Raw genomic sequence first — 21,474 nt, forward strand, 5'->3', positions numbered from 1 at the left:
CTTGGTACAGCTAAATATCCCAGAATGCATTTCGTCCAAAGCTCAAACATGGCAATAGTGGAGGAGCGCGGCTAAAAACGTTTAAATTTAAATATTACTCTTTCTGGGACACAAAATAAAATTTTTAGATTCTTTCAGGCGAGAATGTAAACTTCAAATATCTGCTCGGTTTATCAAAACCGACTCCGATGTTTTCAGAGATGTCTGTTACCCACCAGCTCCATAGCTGACCGGGAGGTCAAGGGTCACTAGAGCCATCAGAAACAGCGAACTCCCGGCACATTGTTTTCAAACCACCTGCGGTCTTTGGCTGCTCGGGTTAAACATGATATGTAAGTCACGTAGATCACTTCTAAATGTTAATGTTTATTTCAGTGTTTTATTTGTTCCTGAGTAAACCGGTTTGGCTGAGATGAAAGTTCAGCTTCATGACATATTACTCACAGTTAAGAGGTGACAGCAGTAACAACTGTGACATCATCAAGTACGCAGGTGTTCCAATTGTACAAATCGTGAGTACGGACTCGCATATTGAGGAAGGCCATGGTCTGACTAACCCCCATCACTCAGGCCACTCACACTGTGTTCAGACCAAGTCTTTGGACTGGTTCCCAGACCTCACCAGTGTGTCCCTGCTGTTGCTTATTTCTTCCTGCTCCCTCATTTACATTTTATTTCACGTGCAACGGCAATAAAGAGCTACTCTATGCTAAACACACACTCACCCTCTGCAGCATGGACTCAGTCCAGCCCCCCCCGCTGGGCTCCACGGCCCACTGCAGCACGGCGCCCTCTATGGCGAGCAGCACATCACATTGCAGGAGGTTCACCAGGCTGCCGAAGAGAGGGCAGAGGGGGGGAGGAGGGGGAGGGGGCAGGGCTATGCACACAAAGACACGTTACCAAGGTGACCATGTCATCCATCAGTCTTCCTGCTGGTGTTTTGTACAGGTGTGCTTACCTGTGTCCTCGCCACTCTGTCTCCTCAGCTTCCTCTGAGCTTCCTCAGCCTGAAACACAGGATGCAGCGTTACCATAGCAACAACATGTACACCAATCAATAACGCTCTGATCCGCATCCAGATCAGTGAGCGTACCTTTGACTGGTCAGCTCTGCTGTAGTGATGGAAGTACAGGTTGAAGTATCTGTTCCACTCAGGGCGGAGCTCATACAGCCCTCTACCTGTCACACCTGGCTTCCTGTTAGTACAAATACACACAGTACTGCAGTACAAATACACAGTAATACACTCAGTACTGCAGTTATTGTAACATAGAGAACAAAGAGAAATTGTAAGGATGCACGTGCATTTAAGGTGGACTGATGATATTTGAAGACTGACTTGAATGAAGCCACGCTGTCGATGACTCTCTCCAGCCCCGTCTCCTTGTTCCCCTGAAGACACAAACTCAGGTTATTACATCAAACTGAAAATGTTTCAGCGTACAGAAGTAAAAACAGTAAATTCCCTGTGCTCAGAAACACTAAATAGCAAACAAACAAAGCATTTTAGCCTCAGGTAAGTCAGGTTCACCTGTTCAGCAGATCTTGTATGATCGAGTCTTTAACCCTCTGGGGTCACCTTTGATTTTACTCATTTACTTGTTTGCTATCATTCTTTTCAGCATGACCTCACAGGTCTGAATTAAAGTCAAACTACTACAGTTGTATTAACACAACTGATCTAAAGTCAGGTAAAAAACATAAAATCTGAGTAGAAAAAAGGTTATTTTTTGCTGTAACTAACACAAACATTAATGAATCATTGTCGTAATTTGAAATGCAAATATAAACTGTACATTTTAATAACCTATGCACAAGTTATTTGCATCTATTTACCTAAAAATGCAGCCAAGGCGGGCCATTTCAAACCATTTCAAACTATTCACAGAACAATCAGCTGTTCTGCATCAAATATGCCACACAAATTATTTCCGCCACTCCAAAATATAATTTGTGTCCACTATAAGATAAAGGAGAACATCACAGCCTGATACCTGCAGGCCAGACAGCAGCAGGTGTGTCCCCGCTCCTGCTCACACCTGGAGACACGGTTTACACTGTAATCTGCCTTTGGTGGCTTTTTGGCAGCAACTGTGACATTCAGCAGTCGACTAACTACACAAAATTGCACACTAAGTACATAAAACTGCACACCAACTACACAAAAGTACACACTAACTAGCCACAAACTACACAAAACTACCCAATAGATACACAAAAGACTACACAAAACTGCACACCAACTACACAAAAGTACATAAAACTACACCTTAATTACACACTAACTCCACAAAACTACACGGTAACTGCATAAAACTGCAAACTAACTACATAAAGTACACACCAACTACACACTTCAAACACACTGAATGTCACAAATCTCTTGTGTCTAAACACTCTCTCTCGCCGCTGTCACTCCTAAAACCTCTCCTCCTTCCTAAACAACCAATTGTCACATGTTGCCATATCCTTTTGTGATTGGTTGACATGGTACATTTTTCCACCAATAGGAAAGCGGTGCTTTTTCTTTCTTTTATCTTGTGACCAAACATCAGGTATATTTTTGATCATGACTCTGGTTTTTCGTGTCCTATCAACACAACTTGAAAACTCGTATATAGTTCGTCCGTACTTTAAACTCGGAGACTCGGGTTGGCTGCATCTTGTTGCAAAGTCATCTTAAATTGGTCGTGTGATTTGGATGTGCCGGCGCGTCCGTCGAGCCCGGAGGGTTAATAAACTTTTTAAAGCAGAACTCACAAATACTTCGACAAATATGTAACAGCATAACTAAAAAACATTGACAGGTTAGGGTCTCACATTCTCAGGTAGAGCCTTGGCAAGCTCGCTGTGAGCCATCGGTCTGATGGACAGCAGGTGGATGATTTCTCTTCTGACCTCATCGTAGGGCTCCACCTGGCCAACGCCCGCCACGTACCGCTCACCTGTAACACACATGCAGAGGCTGTGCTAACGTTGCACCTGGACAAGGCGACCTCTCTGACTCATTTTCAGAGGAAACAAACTCACCGACCACCATAATGATGAGATGAAGCATCTCTTCGATGAGAGTGTTCTGCTGGACCAGGTCCTGAAACACAGGACAGAGTGGGAGGAGTCAGTCATACACCTGTAGTGTTTAACCTGCAGAGTCCATTTTCGCCATCTAAACTCGAATGACTCAACATTGCAAATGGATTTTTGAGGACTTGTCAAACACAGCGTAATGTGAATGTCTGACCTGCAGACGTGATTCTAATTTCTCGTTACGTGCAAATAAACAGACAAGTCAAAGCGACCTGCTGCGAAATCTGACTTCTTGTCTGTTCGTGCAGGTGTCTGAGTTTAATCTGCTGCAGCTTTGCATCACCTGATGCTGCAGGAGCTTTAACATAACAATCTTTGGAAATGTATCTGTGTCGAGGGTGGGGCCGATAAGCTTAGCAGTAACATCACGGCGTCTTGACAACAGAAGAGGACTGACCTTGTTGGCCTCTCTGTATCTTTTCCTGATGTCAGCAGTGCTGAAAACGTGAAACACTTCAAATCGACTCAGAACGATCATCAGGAAGTGGTTTGGATCCATCATGGACGCCCCTGCCTGCACCCAACCAAAAACAGCAGCAAGCGTGAGCAGAGCACCAACGCTTCACAGAGGCGTTAGTGCTGCTGAATCAGCACTGGTAGAATAAGTGGAGCGTCAGTAGAGGCGAGTTGTACCTGTAGCATGATGATGTCTTTGTCGAACATCTCGACTCGACACTTTACATTGTGGTAATAATAAATCTGAAACAACAAACAGCACAAACTTAGCTAATCAGCATTGATCCCTTCTGCATAGATAAACAGGTTAGAACTCACCTGGTTAATCAGTGAGAATCCGTTCCTCCTCCACATCCCAGCATGCACCTGGGCACAGAGCACCAGGCAACGGAGGGGGAGTTCGATCAGAAGGGGGGGGCTTAGTTCACCCTGAGGGACACGTGGCATCAACAATCAATGAATCAAACTGGTTTGAAAATGGCGTTTCCAATCAGGGATCAATAATAATCAGATCAGTTACTGACCAATGGGAGCTGCTCAGGGAAATGAGACGCCACCTCTGTTCTGCTGAGGAGGATGTGCAGACCTGAGGAGGTGATCGATACAACTTCAAACAGGACGTGGAGACAGATGGTGTGACTTTTAAAATGTGTGTGTGTTTACCTGCCAGCAGCCTGCACACCGGCAGGTGTATGGAGACTTTTTCCTGAGACACCTGATACCTGAACGTTTCCACACTGTGGCCTGCCAGGCTCAAGCTGATTGGCTGCTCACCATCTGGAAGGCTGTTATGACAGTGACTGAGAGCGCTCAGACACTTCTTGTAGGCCTCGATCAGCACACGCTCCTGACACACACACACAAAGGAGCAAAGAAAAGGCTTGGATGGCTCACTCAATCAATCAGTTTATTTAAAACTGATCAGATTATTGATCCAGAAAACAAAAAATAAACTGTAGAAACATAAAAGGTGACATTTGTAATGTTACATGTAGCGTGTTCAGTGTGTTGTCTCACATCAGTGGAGCACCACTCCTGGATCATCGTGATGATGTTGGTCAGCTTCATCTGCAGCGTGAACGCCGCCTCCCACTCAGGCTCCATCTCAATATGCTGCCCCACCTGCCTCACCACTGGGTCCATGCCCTGCAGGGAGGTGGGTTCACAGACAGACAGGCTCAGAGATGTTCGGGCTGCACCTGTACAGGTAAACCTCACATTGTCTCCATGTTACCTGCATGCACTTGAGCAGCTCCAGAAAAGCGTAGAAACCTTCTAGAAACTTGAGTCTGAGCTGATCGCACCACTTGGACGGAGGGCTGATCAGGACATACCTGCATGTAGAAGCACTGGTTACACTGGGAGGCCTGGTTTTATCATAAAACACGACACACACCCACAGCATTTACACTTGTGAAAGAAGATTCATCAAGCTACAGAACAGGCCTTTCATAACCTCTAACTGGCTCTTCGTAACCTCTAACTGGCCCTTCGTAACCTCTAACTGGCTCTTCGTAACCTCTAATTGGCCCTTCGTAACCTCTAACTGGCCCTTCGTAACCTCTAACTGGCCCTTCGTAACCTCTAACTGGCTCTTCGTAACCTCTAATTGGCCCTTCGTAACCTCTAACTGGCTCTTCGTAACCTCTAACTGGCCCTTCGTAACCTCTAACTGGCTCTTCGTAACCTCTAACTGGTCCTTCGTAACCTCTCACTGGGTATTCGTAACCTCTAACTGGCCCTTCGTAACCTCTAACTGTCCCTTCGTAACCTCTAACTGTCCCTTCGTAACCTCTCACTGGCTCTTCGTAACCTCTAACTGGCTCTTCATAACCTCTAACTGGTCCTTCGTAACCTCTAACTGGCTCTTCGTAACCTCTAACTGGTCCTTCATAACCTCTAACTGGCTCTTCGTAACCTCTAACTGGTCCTTCGTAACCTCTAACTGGCTCTTCGTAACCTCTAACTGGGGCTCACTTGAGGTCACCAATGAGGCTCTGGACTCTCCCAAACTTGAAGGCCTGCTGGGCGGTGTAGCGGTCGAACTGGAAGTGCCCCTGCGGGTCTCTGTGGCGGAGGTGATCCACAAAGGTCCTGATGATGGTGGTCATCAGGTTCTCCTCCACCATCAGCATCCGGGCCTGCAGAACATTTGAGACCCACACACGTACAGACGTGTCGTTCCTCATGTTCAGTGTTGGGCCTGTTATCATTTCGATCTGTGTTTCTTTGCTTGTGACATTTATTTTGGTGGATTCTGAAGAATTAAACTTTAAAGGTGATTGATCTGATTATTAAAACTATTATTAATACATAATATATTAATAATAATTATATCTCTTATAATTATTGATTATCAACTAATCAGCTTTCAGTGAAACTTCAGGGATGACTTTAGATCATAACATTTTTTCAGTGATGTCTGACAGTCATCCCACTTTAAACAGACCAGGTGTGAACTCAGCCGGTGGGATGACATCTACTCCGGCGGCAGCCACCTGAACTCACCAGTGACGGTACGGTGAACATTTGCACTGACAGGTCAGTGATGGAGAACTCACGGCCGTGGTCGTCTTTCACATAGTCGCTCTGCAAGCGTTCGTAATTCTAGCAGCGGGAGAGAGAGGGGGACACAGAGAGAGAGAGGTGTGTGGAGGTGCAGGAGGAGTAGGAGGAGTACTCACCATGGTCGGGACGGTGAAGAGCTGGACAGACAGCGACGTCACTGACACCACTCGCTCGTGGTCGTCCTCCATAAAATCTGTCTGTAGGCGTCTGTAGTTCTGGAGGAGGGACGACATTTCACCTCTGGGTCAGAGGTCGCTGCTGTCCGCCCAACACCCCACCACCACCCACACACTGACTCCTTTAAAAACCTGTCGCTAAAACTCTGATATCTTTAAGACAGCTCACAAAAGGAAGGTGTACCAAGACTTCTGTTAGTTCTGTAAAGCGGACCTTAGCACAGCACATGCACAGCAGCGACTGGTTCTTTAATCAAGATCAGCAGCAGCTGTAGGCGATCACCTCAGCATGACCCATTTTATATTATTTATGTTTCACAGACTGGAGGGTTATTTTCAGTCCGAAGGCCGATCCCTGTGAATAATATGTGGACATAAGTGCTTTGATCACTGAAGTCTTTCTGTCAGTCGACTTTTTAATGATTCATTTTCTAGCTGAGTGATCACCAGCATCTTTAACGTCAGTGAATTTTTATCCTGGTATATCATCCTATCCTTCTTCAAATTGGGAATCACCAGTCTGCCAATCCAGAGGTATTGCCCTACATCTCCATGCAACACTGTAGAGACGTGTCCCACACAGCCCTACAACATCTGAGCCTTCAGAAACTCACAGCAAACCTCGTCCACCCCAGGGGCTCTGCCATCAAGGAGTTGTTTACCTGCCTCAGTGACCTCGCCTCCAGTGATGGATGACTCACCACCCCCATTTGCTGCTTCCTCTACAGAAGTTGTATCAGTGGGATTAAGGAGGTCCTGGAAGTATTCCTTCCATCGTCCAACTACATCCTCAGCTGAAGTCAGCAGCGCTCTACAGTGCGGGTAGAGCGCTGCTTTCCGGTCCCGCGTCGCCTTTTGAGCTAAGGCCTGGCCACACTCCCATTGGACACACTTCCCAGGCCTGGCTCCAGGACGGGGTCCCAGTAACCGTATCCCAGGCAGGGTGAACTCCCTTGTTGTTAAACTCATAAGGGTCTTTTGAATATCTCTTTGCCTGGTTCCTGACACAGGACCAATTTGCCATGGGAAACCCTACTAGGAGGCAAAAGGCCCTGAGAACATAGCCCCTGGGTTCCCTAGGACAAACAAACTAGTCTACCACACTAAGACAGCAGTTCATGGAGGGGTTAATGTGAATTATGGCTCTCTTTGACAGGACACACTTTCCAAAGTGAGAAAAACCCCAAATTAATGAGATTTATGGTTTATTTTGGCAGCGTAACCCCTTTTCCCTGTTGTTTTTGTCTGCTACATGAGCATGCAGGCTCTACACCTCAGGGTTGCTCTGTTCTACTTTGTGATGTCTTGCTGTTCTGTGTATTGTGACGTTCTGTTTCGTTGTTTATATGACACTGTTCAGTAAAGTCTGTTTCAATGAACAAAGTTCACTCCAGAGGATCTTTTTGAGTACTTTGATTTATTTGGATCTAAAAATTCAATCGACACATGACTGGCTGGATGAAGTTTTTCATTTTAGCTGTAAACAAGCCAACAAGGTCATGTGGTGAGGTTTTAGGCTGTTGCACTGAGGAAACAGATGCTGCCAGGGAATCACAGACCATCGAGATTCTACTAACATAAACCCCCCCAGACTATATAAACCTCCACAGCTGTCACAGGTGTTCCGATCAGGTATATACACTCACCAGCCACTTTATTAGGTATGCCTGTTCAACAGCTTAATGCAAATATGTAATCAGGCGATCACAGCGCTTCAGCTCAGTGTATTCGGACATGTAGATATCAGCCGAGCTGAAGTTCAAAATGAACATCAGATTAATGAAAGAAAGTGATTTAAGAGACTTTAAGCGTGGGATGGTTGCTGGTGTTTCAGACTGCTGATCTGTCATGTTCCCACCAACCATGTCTTAAATATGACAGTGAGTTTGCTGTATAAGGGCCTCCACGGTCAAAGATCTCAGTGCAGCAGAGCTCCTCTGTGCTCAGATGGAACAGAAGTTCTCATCATGTCGTGTCCACATGGACCAGCCTCTCTGAGTGTTTCCAGCAGCTTACTCAATCTGAGCCGTGAAGAATTAAAGCAGCTCTTAAAGAAAAAGGAGAACCAACCAGTACCAGCAAGGTGTACCTAATGAAGTGGCTGGCGGGTGTCAGGTATACTGCACAGGTGTGTTACCTTGGCAAATTGGATGGCAAAGATCTTCTTGTATTTGAGGTCCATGAGGAGGCTGTTCATGAGTAGCTGGTGATAGATGTTCCTCGCTCCTGCAAACATGACAGATCAGCTGACCTCAACTTGCTCACATTTACTTGCAGCTCATCAACTCGCACACCATGAACAAACAGATCAAGGAGACTGCCATGCATCCAAACTGCAGCTAGTTAGAGTGCCTGTCAGTCACATTCAGCGCCAATCGAGAGTTTAAGACCACTTGAAAAATGGCCAAAAATCCTATTTTGCATTGTTGGATCTTCCAAGTTCCAAGTAGAGCTTCAACATGCAGAAACGGGAGTGAGACATAACATGCTTTGAGCATGCAGTTTACTGAAAACAACACTTATACTGAAACAGGCTGGTTTACAGCTGATCCAAAGTTTAGGACCACACGCCCAAAAAACCTGTGAAACAAATCAAAGTTCAGTAACGAGTCGCTCCACTGTTATTGCTGATCACGTCAAAAGTTCAGTGCGGCATGATTGCAAGTGTTTCCATGAGGTGAGTGGGAACAGACGGCTGCACGAAGGGCATCTACTGTCTGGAGCGGCTGTCCATTTTTGTAAACTTGCCTTGTAGACATGTAGTCAAGATGATATTATCCTATATCCTCGCACGTGATTGGCCACAATATGGAGGCATTGGAGCATAGCTGAGCCACTGTGTGAGAGCTGAGCAGAGAAAGGAAATTAAGTAAGGAGCCGTCTCTTGCTCAATGGGAGTCGACTGATTCACTACAAAGCACGGCTCTTAGAGCTGATGCTTTTGAAATGACACATTATCGAACGTTACGTTGTGTGTCATGGATACTGTTAACTCCAAATCTCTCGACCACTATGTCGATCTGAGACAGCGAGACCAAGACCACGTAAAAAGTGGTCTTGAGACCAAGACCGGTCTCGAGACATCCAACTCTATTGCCTTGCCGTCCATCCCCAAAAGTTCTCCATTGGATTTACGTCAAGGGAACATGCAGGATGGTCCAAAAGAGTGATGTTACTCTCCTGGAAGAAGTCCCTTGTCCTGCAGCATTGTGTACTGTAGCGTTGTCCTGCCGATAAACCCAGTGTTTATCACACAGATGAGGGCCCTCAGTCACGAGGATGCTCTCTGCAACATCTGGACATGGCCAGCAGCCGTTTGCCGCCCCTGCACCTCCTGAAGCTCCGTTGTTCCATTGAAGGAAAAAGCATCCCACATCAATATGGAGCCCCCTCACTGTGGGCGTAGCAAACACCTCAGGTGGGACCTGCTTATCATGGCAGTAACACTGCAAACCATCAGGACCATCAAAGTTACATTTGTTCTCATCGTCTAAGGAGCTTGCAAAGAAAAGCGTCTGGACTTCTTGAAGTTACTTGAAGACGTTTCACCTCTCATCCGAGAAGCTTCTTCAGTTCTAAGGTCAAATGGTGGAGAGCCCCAGATTTAAACCCTGTGGGAGTAACCCCCCGAGAGGGGACAATGGACCCCCTAATGGTCCTCTACCTAATCACATGAGCCAAGGTGTGAAAGTGGCTCATGTGATTAGGTAGAGGACCTTTCAATGTCCCATGTTTGGTCAAAATGGTCAGTTCTGTGGCGTCCAAGGAGACGAGGCCTTTGAAGACGTGTTTTGAGGCCGTCTGATGGTTATGGGGCTGCAGTCGGCACCAGGAACGGCCTTAATTTGGGTCGAGAGTTATCCAGTGTCTCGACGGACAGCCAACTGGATCCTCCGGCTCAGTGCTGATGACATTTTTTTGGGTCTTCCACTTGACTTTTGTTCCATAAACCTCAGGATCATTTAAGGAATTCCAAAAAACTGTCTCACTGCGTCCCACCTCAGTGACGGTGCTGTGAGAGACCATGCTTATGCAGTTCAACAACCCGACCGCGTTCAAAAAGGGAACATTTGTTTGCCTCTGCCATCAGAACGTCATGACAGTGTGACCACCTGACAGGAAATGACAGTGAATCCACATTTGTGCCCAGATTTGTCCTTTTAAAGGCATGTGGCCCGAAACGTTTGATCAGCTGTAAAACAGCCCGTTTCAGTTTGTGTTGTTTTCAATAAACTCCATGCTCAAATGTTTTGTCTCACTCACATTTCTGCATGTTAAAGCTCTAATTGGAACCTGGTGAAGATCCAACCATGCAAAATATGACTTTTGGCCACTTTTCAAGTGGTCTTAAACATTTAATTGGGACTGTATCTCTGCTGTGTGCCTTTGAAGGACCACCTCACGGATAAACACAAACTGTTTCACACCTGTTGGCTTCACGACCGTGGCCGTTCGAGCGCCATATGACTAGCAGCGGTACGTGCGGTTACCTTTCCACATCTTGGAGTCGTTGAGCATCAGTCGGTCGACAAGCGAGGAGTTCTCTCCCTCTGGACCTTTCTGCAATCCCACCTGACACAGGATCCTCCTCAGGCCGTCTAAAACACAGTCCACAGTCACCACATGCAGCAGCAGGGACACACACAGAGGAATTGTGGGTAATGAAGTCCACACGTACCAGAGTACTGAATGATCTGACCCAGCCAGCTCAGAGCCTTCAGAGCAAAACACTGATGAGCAACGACAGACGAGTGCATCACCTGAACCCGGAGAGGCTTTGACTGACGGCTGGTGTTTCTCTGAGGGGATAGGAGGAGGAGCAGAGAAGGAGGTGATGGGGACGTAGGAAGAGGAGGAGGTGAGACATTCTTTGGTTTCTTAAATAGTTGTGATGAGTAAAACCAGAAGGCAGTGATTGTAAATGAGTGCGACATTGAACGTCCCTGAAGCAGGCACCGTCAGCACCCCCCCACATCAGTTCAAGGCTTCCTGTCGTTTACCAAACTTGGAAACACTCACCACAATCACGGACTTGGCCTGTTCACAGAACTGGAAGTCTCCATACCGAACCGACTTCCTGCCCTGCGCGCACACACACAACAGATTCTTAGAATAATCACCAGAACATGAAAAACAAGAAGCTCCTCGTCACATTTCTGAGTTCCTATAAGCGTGTTACTGTGTGTGTTACTGTGTGTGTACTGACGTCTCGGTCCACCGTAGTGGCGAAGCTCACGGCCTCCTTCTGGCTGCAGCTGACAGCTTTCTGCAGCGTATAGATCACCTGCTCGTACGTGTGCACTTCATCATTGAACAGCATGCAGTAGTAGGTGTCCTCTCGCTCCCTGCAGACACACACACACACACACAGTGTGAACGCTGCAGTATGACGCGTTTACTGTCACGTGTCTCAGGTAAAGGTAGAATGAGCCTACGGTGGCTGCAGGCCTGCGGGGAGCAGGTCCTCGTGCTCCCAGGTCAGCAGGTCGACGGCATACTTCAGGATGATGAAAAAGACACTGAACGCACGGCCGACCATGTCAGTGGGTAGCTGAGCTACGGGGTCCTGGAAGGACAAACAGCACAGAGTGAGCGCTCTGAGAGACGGGGTTACCATCCTAAGCCAGCTCAGTTCACACCAGCCTCTAATCAGTCTCTCACACTCAAACCACAGCTGTGAAGTATGTCTGAAGGTTCTCAGTCATCCCTGTCATCGTAGTCTAAGAAAGAAAAAGGCATCTGGACTTCTGCTTGAAGACGTTTCACCTCTCATCTGAGAAGCTTCTTCAGTTCTAAGGTCAAATGGTTTTTCTTTCCAAGCTCCTTAGACCACAGCTGTGAAGATCCTTCTTCCCTTCATCCAACACTGAGTAAAACGACCCACAATTACTGCCACTCAAAGACTCGTGCTGTCCTACAGAGGAAACACTTCACAATCCAAACTACAGGATCCAGGGAACGGAGGAAATATTTGCATGGCTGCTTTTATATTCTCTGAAGAGACGCTTAAGAACCTCCTCAAATAGGAACCTCCTTTTAATGTTTTAGTCGGGGAGCTCTCAGAGGACAACTTATCAGCGCTCAGGTCTGGTGAAAGTAAATAAGTAAAGAAATTTTTATTTATACAGCACCTTTCAAGATAAAATCACAAAGTGCTTCACAGAAGCTAAAACATAAAAACAAAAATCAACCAAAAGCAAGTTTAAAAAGATGAGTTTTTAGCTGTTTTTTTAAGAGAGACCACTGAGTCCACAGATCTCAGTAACACGGATCTTTATCTCCAATTTTAACCAGCTGTAATTCAAATGATGAAAAATGTCAGACCATTACTGAGCGACAGTCAAACCGGCTTCCAAACACTGCAGCGAGACGAACTCCTCGACCGGACATCCGAGGCTGGCTGATGAAGGAGTACCCGCCCGGGCAAAGCTCGATGAGGGATGAGTAGTCACCATCGCGCTGCCAGGTCTCAGTTAGAAATAAGAAATCCAGGGTTTGTTTGGAAAGAATAAAATCGTTCAACAAGAACGTTTTATTTGTCATTGATTGGGCATTAAAGAGCGCCACGCTCTGCGAGGTAGAAGTAGAATCATTAACAGAAATGGCTCAAATTAGGAAACGTAAAAACTGAAGGTTTGATCCGCAACCTTTGTAAATTCCACTCACTGTGCGGACAGAAGGCCAAACAACTGGAGAGTCTGTATAAACACTCCTGAGGTAGCATAGTCTCATAGGTCCAGGCCCTACATAATCAAGCTGGGACAAGGAAGAAAAATCCCCCTCCGTACAAACTGTCTGACCACAGGTGACTCAGCGTCGCTTACTAGCTCATCCTCGCTTCAGAAAAGTTTCACCTGAACACCTGCTCTCTGCAGAATGATCTGAACATTAAACTGAGAATAATCAAACGCATTGAAACATGCAGAAAAGTTTAAATACATCAAACAGATGATCGAGGTCAAAGGAGCGACTCACGTTCAGGCTGCACACCGTGGGGGGGCAGGGTCACAGACAGATGGGGTCATGTCATAAGCTCTGCTCAATTTGCTTGTTTTTCTAATTCTGTTCACGGCAGGAAGGTTTTTACTTAACGATAATTTAATAAACATTAAGTCAGACCGACAGACAGAGTCACAGATGGTTAAGGTGCTAACATACCGTCATCACACAGAGGCAGCCGTTTGTACCTGCGGTCACTTCACAAAGAGCCACTGTGGTATTTTTCTAAATGAAACATGTTGCCACGCCAACAATATCACGTCACACGCACTGATGACGAGGAGAACAAGTCAAGACCGGAAGCCAAGAGTTTGTCGAGTGTTTGTAGTTGCAAACATCACCCTCATATGTGTCAGTGTGTCTGTCCCTGTCTGATCATTTCCTGATAACATTTACATTTACAATAATTGATTACACAGCAGTGGAGAGTAGACGTTTATCACAGTAGATGTCTTTCTGAAAGCGCTGTAACTAAGTTTAAGAATATAATCCAGCCACTGTTATCATCGTCAATGCCCTGTACCAACACAGAGCAGAGCAGCTATCTGAACGCTGCTCCAACAGAGGTCGATTATCTTGTTAATAATTTCACCTCCTCACTACGTACGACTCTGGATACTGTAGCTCCGGTGAAAACTAAGGTCTCTAATCAGAAGTACCTGACCCCGTGGTATAATTCTCAAACACGTACCCTAAAGCAGATGACTCGTAAGCTGGAGAGGAAAAGGCGTGTCACAAATTTAGAGGATCATCATTTAGCCTGGAGAAATAGTTTGTTGCTTTATAAGAAAGCCCTCCGCAAAGCCAGAACAGCTTACTACTCATCACTGATTGAAGAAAATAAGAACAACCCCAGGTTTCTCTTCAGCTCTGTAGCCAGGCTGACAAAAAGTCAGAGCTCTTTTGAGCCAACCATCCCTTTAACGTTAACTAGTGATGACTTCATGAACTTCTTCACAAATAAAATTTTTATCATTAGAGAAAAAATTACCAATAATCATCCCACAGATGTAATATTATCTACAGCTACTCTTAGTTCCATTGATGTTAAGTTAGACTCTTTTTCTCCAATCGATCTTTCTGAGTTAACTTCAATAATTACTTCCTCCAAACCATCAACGTGTCTTTTAGACCCCATTCCTACAAAACTGCTCAAAGAAGTCCTGCCATTAATTAATTCTTCGACCTTAAATATGATCAACCTATCTCTAATAATCGGCTATGTACCACAGGCCTTCAAGCTGGCTGTAGTTAAACCTTTACTCAAAAAGCCATCTCTAGACCCAGCAGTCTTAGCTAATTATAGGCCAATCTCCAACCTTCCTTTCATATCAAACATCCTTGAAAGAGTAGTTGTCAAACAGCTAACAGATCATCTGCAGAGGAATGGTTTATTTGAAGAGTTTCAGTCAGGTTTCAGAGTTCATCACAGCACAGAAACAGCTTTAGTGAAGGTTACAAATGATCTTCTTATGGCCTCTGACAGTGGACTCATCTCTGTGCTTGTCCTTCTTGACCTTAGTGCAGCATTCGATACTGTTGACCATAATATCCTGTTAGAGCGATTAGAACATGCTGTAGGTATTACAGGTACTGTGCTGCAGTGGTTTGTATCATATCTATCTAAGAGACTCCAGTTTGTGCATGTAAATGGAGAGTCCTCTTCACACACTGAGGTTAATTATGGAGTTCCACAGGGTTCAGTGCTAGGACCAATTCTGTTTACATTATACATGCTTCCCCTAGGCAGCATCATTAGAAGACATAGCATACATTTACACTGCTATGCAGATGACACCCAGCTCTATCTGTCCATGAAGCCAGATAACACACACCAATTAGTTAAACTGCAGGAATGTCTTAAAGACATAAAGACCTGGATGGCCGCTAACTTTCTGCTTCTTAATTCAGATCAAACTGAGGTTATTGTACTCGGCCCTGAAAATCTTAGAAATATGGTATCTAACCAGATTCTTACTCTGGATGGCATTACCTTGGCCTCCAGTAACACTGTGAGGAACCTTGGAGTCATTTTTGACCAGGATATGTCCTTCAACGCACATATTAAACAAATATGTAAGACTGCTTTCTTCCATTTGCGCAACATCTCTAAAATTAGAAATATCCTGTCTCAGAGTGATGCTGAAAAACTAGTTCATGCATTTATTACTTCCAGGCTGGACCCACTGTCATCAAAGTGCTTGTTCATAGGGGGTCATATGACTGTTGGGTTTTTCTCTGCATGTATTATTGTAGGGTCTACCTTACAATATAAAGCACCTTGAGGTGACTGTTGTTGTGATTTGGCGCTGTATAAATAAAATTGAATTGAATAGAGAGTCACAGACATCAGTCTGACCTCTTCGGTGTCCTGGTTTCCATCTCCCGGTGTGTGTTTCTGGCAGTAAGGACCGGTCTTCCAGGCTTCAGAGTCTCCACAGTCACAGAAACCACCTCCTCCGGACGTTGTCATCTGCACACACACACACACACACACACACACACACACACACACACACACACACACACACACACACACACACACACACACACACACACACACACCCCAGATAAGGTCTCTGCTCATTTGTTTAGGAACGAACAGGATGAGAGCTGCCAGAGCTACAATCAGACCACCAGCAAGTTTCATGATTGAAGTAGCAACAGGAGTGGAATAACTCCAGCTTTGTGTCTTTGTTTCATTCTAGCTGAAGTCCGGGACAAATCGCTTCCTTTTCAGCTCAGTAATATTTTCTTCTGTTTGTCTGTAATAAGACTGCTTTCAGAGGGAGGGCGCACCCGACCTCCTCGGCTGTAATTGGTCCAGCCCAGAGTCGATCATGACCAGTTGGCCAATCCACCCCCTTTCATTGTTTATACCGTTACAAAAACTAACAAAAAAAACAAAACACTGGCCCATAAAAACAAAAAATCCCCATCGGGCATATCGGGAAGGTTGGTCCTTTTTCTGTCTATCAAACGATGTGGCTTCTTTTCTTTCCCAACACATTACCCAGGTTATATCAGTACAGATATCCAGGATAAGGATTTTGTTTTACATCTGAGATCTGGCGTTTGTTTCTTTTAAAGTGTCCCTTTCACATATTTAAGCAGTTTATTTTCTGTAGATCTGAGTTCAGCCACATCCAGCTGATGATGATCAAGTCCGAGATGGTCTTCCTCCTCTTCTGTTCCATCTGCAGCACTTGACCAAGAACACCTGAGTTACTGGATTATTGCTCGGCGTATTTTCTTAAACTGACCTCCTCCTTTATTTTAAACCTCTTTAACTATCTTTAACTTTTATCTTTTTAAAACTTTGTAAATATCAGTAACTTCTTAAAAACCTTAAACGCTGTCTTCCAACACACAGACTGTGATGTCCACTGAAAAACAGAGGACACCACATAGCCATGATGACCAAACTCTGTGTCTGTGTGTGTGTGTGTGTGTGTGTGTGTGTGTGCGCGCGCGCTTACCCTGTATCGATGCTCTTTATGAACGCTGCCCAAGAAACACTTCATGCAAAGGACACATGTCGGGTCGGCCGCACATTCCCTGCACACACACGCACACAGATCATCACTTAAAATGAGTCACCTGTGTTGCATGCCTCACCTGTGGACGTGCGTCTCCTACCTGCAGGAGTAGGTGGGCTCTCCCACCTTAAACACGTGCCCGCAAAGCGCTGATGGTTGGTTGTTCTCCTGCAGCAGCGCCAGACCAGCCGCTGGCTCCTCCCCCAGAAGGAGCCACTCCAGTGGTGCAAGGAGGAGGAGCTGACAAGCGAGCTCCTCCCTCTGCTCCTCTCTGTCACTGCCGCTCAGCCCCAAGCAAAAGATTCTGGGTACGTATATGGCCAGGTGACGGCACACTTCCTGCTGCAGGTCGGCAGCTGCAAGCCACCGCTGAGATGGAGGAAGAGGTGGAGATCAGTGACGGCTCACACATGCTTTAATGAACAGTGGTTAAACAGCACGACTGTGAGTGCTCTGGCAAACAAAGCACGAACAAACATCAGCTTCAGTTATTCTTTAAAAAACTCAAACTCATTGTTCACCACAGACACCTGCAGCACACAGGTGTGTACAAATTCACACCTGTGTGCAACAATTACAAATTGTGGCACTGGGGCGTGCACTGACAGGTGAGTAATGCTGAAGGTTTTTGAAGTGTTGCTTAAATGTAATACAAGTAACAAAAACAGAGTGACAGATGGAGATCGGTGGCTCTGCTCGCTGACAGGAAATAGGAGCTGCAGGTCACTGATAATCAGCTCAGACTGTCACAGCCACTCAGTCAGAATAACACACTGACCTGGATACCAGGGGACAGCATACCGACAACAGGCCGACACAGACCTACAAACCAGCAAACAACCAGTAAACACTGAGCTACAAACCAGCCAACAACCAGTAAACACTGAGCTACAAACCAGCTAACAACCAGTAAACACTGAGCTACAAACCAGCTAACAACCAGTAAACACTGAGCTACAAACCAGCTAACGACCAGTAAACACTGAGCTACAAACCATCTAACGACCAGTAAACACTGAGCTACAAACCAGCTAACAACCAGTAAACACTGAGCTACAAACCAGCTAACAACCAGTAAACACTGAGCTACAAACCAGCTAACGACCAGTAAACACTGAGCTACAAACCAGCTAACGACCAGTAAACACTGAGCTACAAACCAGCTAAGGACCAGTAAACACTAACATACAAACCAGCTAAGGACCAGTAAACACTGAGCTACAAACCAGCTAACAACCAGTAAACACTGAGCTACAAACCATCTAACGACCAGTAAACACTGAGCTACAAACCAGCTAAGGACCAGTAAACACTGAGCTACAAACCAGCGAACAGCCGGTAAAGACTGAACTACAGACCAGCTAACAACCAGTAAACACTAACATACAAACCAGCTAACAACCAGTAAACACTGAGCTACAAACCAGCTAAGGACCAGTAAACACTGAGCTACAAACCAGCTAAGGACCAGTAAACACTAACATACAAACCAGCTAACAACCAGTAAAGACTGAGCTACAAACCAGCTAACAACCAGTAAAGACTGAGCTACAAACCAGCTAACAACCAGTAAAGACTGAGCTACAAACCAGCTAACAACCAGTAAACACTGAGCTACAAACCAGCCAACAACCAGTAAAGACTGAGCTACAAACCAGCCAACAACCAGTAAACACTGAGCTACAAACCATCTAACAACCAGTAAACACTGAGCTACAAACCATCTAACAACCAGTAAACACTGAGCTACAAACCAGTGAACAGCCAGTAAAGACTGAGCTACAGACCAGCTAACAACCAGTAAACACTGAGCTACAAACCAGCTAACAACCATTAAACACTGAGCTACAAACCATCTAACAACCAGTAAACACTGAGCTACAAACCAGTGAACAGCCAGTAAAGACTGAGCTACAGACCAGCTAACAACCAGTAAACACTGAGCTACAAACCAGTGAACAGCCAGTAAAGACTGAGCTACAAACCATCTAACAACCAGTAAACACTGAGCTACAAACCAGTGAACAGCCAGTAAAGACTGAGCTACAGACCAGCTAACAACCAGTAAACACTGAGCTACAAACCAGTGAACAGCCAGTAAAGACTGAGCTACAGACCAGCCAACAACCAGTAAACACTGAGCTACAAACCAGTGAACAGCCAGTAAAGACTGAGCTACAGACCAGCTAACAACCAGTAAACACTAACATACAAACCAGCAAACAACCAGTAAACACTGAGCTACAAACCAGCCAACAACCAGTAAACACTGAGCTACAAACCATCTAACAACCAGTAAACGCTGAGCTACAAACCAGCCAACAACCAGTAAACACTGAGCTACAAACCATCTAACAACCAGTAAACACTGAGCTACAAACCAGCCAACAACCAGTAAACACTGAGCTACAAACCATCTAACAACCAGTAAACGCTGAGCTACAAACCAGCTAACGACGAGTAAACGCTGAGCTACAAACCAGCTAACAACCAGTAAACACTGAGCTACAGACCAGCTAACAACCAGTAAACACTGACATACAAACCAGCTAACAACCAGTAAACACTGAGCTACAAACCAGCTAACAACCAGTAAACGCTGAGCTACAAACCAGCTAACAACCAGTAAAGACTTAGCTACAAACCAGCTAACAACCAGTAAAGACTTAGCTACAAACCAGCTAACAACCAGTAAAGACTTAGCTACAAACCAGCTAACAACCAGTAAAGACTTAGCTACAAACCAGCTAACAACCAGTAAAGACTTAGCTACAAACCAGCAAACAACCAGTAAACGCTGACATTAGAGCTGCCACAAACGATTATTTTGATAGTCAACTAGTCAGATCATCATCCATTAGACATAAATTGTGCAGCTGATCACACCCACCATGCATCTGCTCTTATCATTAGCTGACAGCGTGAAGTGTTTAAGGTGCTAACTAACAATAAAGAGCAGATGATAGTTTATTAAACTTTTAATAAAAGATTGTCTCGCTGGGGTTTAATAAACTCGGCCGTCTGCTCCTTGCTATCTAAAATATAACAGGACACTGGAGTAAACTCTCGGCCGTCTCACACTTCTGTTTAATCAGTTTTCTGTTTGACATTTATTGAGCTGTGTGAAAACAAAGGAGGAACCCACCCGATGGATTAATAAAGTTTTATTTAATCTAATCTAATCTAATAACTTTAATCTCAGCCAAACCGATTCACTCACAAATAAAACACTGAAAAAAGCCCAACAATAACATTTTTAGGTTGTCTACGTGACTTATATATCATGTTTAACCTAAGTAGCGAAAGACTGCGGTGATCTGAAAATGATGTGCCGGGAGTTAAAAGTTTATTTTGTGACCCAGAAAGAGTAATAAGTGTAATATTAAAGCTAAGCAGCGGCCGACATTGTTGGAAACTGGAATTGGCTGAGCCGCGCTATGAATCCTGGGATAGGTTGGGCCACGACGGTTTTACACCAGATCCATCCTTCAAATCTAGGGAAAAGGAGGACGCATTTGGAGCAGTCTTTGAATTTGGACAGTCTTCGTCACGTCGCTGTAACGTAATCAGCCTACAAATGCGGCCTCCGAAGGATGCGGCCCCTGAATTTAATGCGACATGACCATCAAACAGCAGTCGCTTTCTAAAACATCGGATATGTATCAGATTCAGTACCACATACGAAAGTGACCCAGGTCGGATTTGAAAATATTGGATTTGTGCCGTTCACACTGTCAGACCATGATCGGATATGGGTCGCAGAGGGTCAGAAAAGCCGTATTTGATGCACTTTCGCCTGCAGTGTGAACGTAGCCTAAGACTGAAATATTAGAGCAACATGAAGAGTTAAACTCAGACTGTAACACAGCTGCTGCTGACAGAGCAGCTGTGTGTGTGTGTGTGTGTGTGTGTAGGCGCGTTTCAAACACTTTGCTGCGTCAGACTGGAAACTGTCCATGTCCTGAGAGCTGTGTGAGCAGCCTGATCGATCAGAGAACCTGATGATCTTCTGAGTGTTTCATTAGATTAAAATTTGTATTTCCGCTCCAGCCTCTGCAAAGTTTTAGCCCACCTGGTGATTACACTACCTGCTGGGTTGATGAGGTCAGCAGGTACACACAGGTGTAGTGTTCTTATAGAGCGGCACAACTATGTTCAACCAGCAGGACAAAATAAAGAATAAAGGTGAGTCTAAGAATCAGCGGTAAAGGTAACGATCCTCCATCAGGAGAATTTGTCAGGGTACACTTTGTAAGGCCTGATCAATCAGGTGATCAGTCAGGTAAACAACCTGCTGTAGGTAGGAAAAAGAAACATACTTAAAGGTGAGACGTACCTGTGCAGCGGTCTAAGCGTTCTCAGGACCTGTTCCACCCCGTTACCTGAACCTCATCTATCTATCCATCAGCTGTCAAACACACCCGAGATGCTCACCTGCTCCAGCTGTTCTCTCACAATTGCACAGGTAAGTTCACCTGTGTGTGAACCAGGTGATTCTGACGTTAAACGGGCGCTCAGGACCGTCTCATTAAAGGGTTAACAGCTCAATCAGCGTTACTAACGGACATGTGAACACACAGTTGTAGCGCTTTCGGGTTACCATTAGCATTAGCATGAAAACAACCACGGATCGCTGACCCGCGCA

At 45.4% G+C, this 21,474-nt stretch overlaps 1 protein-coding gene across 4 annotated transcripts in view; it reads right to left on the reverse strand.

Annotated features, from left to right (window-relative positions):
- The window catches only part of ubr2 (ubiquitin protein ligase E3 component n-recognin 2), a 28,793-nt gene that overhangs the window by 7,124 nt on the left and 195 nt on the right, over positions 1–21,474 (reverse strand). For 2 of the 4 annotated variants that reach the window (XM_087849846.1, XM_087849844.1), the window contains exons 2-25: positions 16,930–17,198; positions 16,770–16,848; positions 15,650–15,763; positions 11,727–11,857; positions 11,498–11,636; positions 11,311–11,373; positions 10,970–11,090; positions 10,782–10,889; positions 8,429–8,517; positions 6,056–6,154; positions 5,525–5,688; positions 4,782–4,881; positions 4,565–4,693; positions 4,211–4,394; positions 4,072–4,133; positions 3,866–3,976; positions 3,725–3,790; positions 3,489–3,605; positions 3,035–3,095; positions 2,825–2,949; positions 1,344–1,396; positions 1,098–1,200; positions 962–1,010; positions 726–880 (exon numbers count right to left, since the gene is read on the reverse strand). In XM_087849846.1, coding sequence (XP_087705972.1) covers positions 726–880; positions 962–1,010; positions 1,098–1,200; positions 1,344–1,396; positions 2,825–2,949; positions 3,035–3,095; positions 3,489–3,605; positions 3,725–3,790; positions 3,866–3,976; positions 4,072–4,133; positions 4,211–4,394; positions 4,565–4,693; positions 4,782–4,881; positions 5,525–5,688; positions 6,056–6,154; positions 8,429–8,517; positions 10,782–10,889; positions 10,970–11,090; positions 11,311–11,373; positions 11,498–11,636; positions 11,727–11,857; positions 15,650–15,763; positions 16,770–16,848; positions 16,930–17,198 — 2,691 coding nt within the window. Of the gene's footprint in view, positions 1–725; positions 881–961; positions 1,011–1,097; positions 1,201–1,343; positions 1,397–2,824; positions 2,950–3,034; positions 3,096–3,488; positions 3,606–3,724; positions 3,791–3,865; positions 3,977–4,071; positions 4,134–4,210; positions 4,395–4,564; positions 4,694–4,781; positions 4,882–5,524; positions 5,689–6,055; positions 6,155–6,231; positions 6,331–8,428; positions 8,518–10,781; positions 10,890–10,969; positions 11,091–11,310; positions 11,374–11,497; positions 11,637–11,726; positions 11,858–15,649; positions 15,764–16,769; positions 16,849–16,929; positions 17,199–21,474 lie in introns of all 4 variants that reach the window. The other 2 variants (XM_087849847.1, XM_087849845.1) reach the window with 1 other exon arrangement.

This window comes from Neolamprologus brichardi, chromosome 13 (assembly GCF_056152115.1).
Source record: "Neolamprologus brichardi isolate AB-2024 chromosome 13, ASM5615211v1, whole genome shotgun sequence".
Taxonomy (NCBI): domain Eukaryota; kingdom Metazoa; phylum Chordata; class Actinopteri; order Cichliformes; family Cichlidae; genus Neolamprologus; species Neolamprologus brichardi.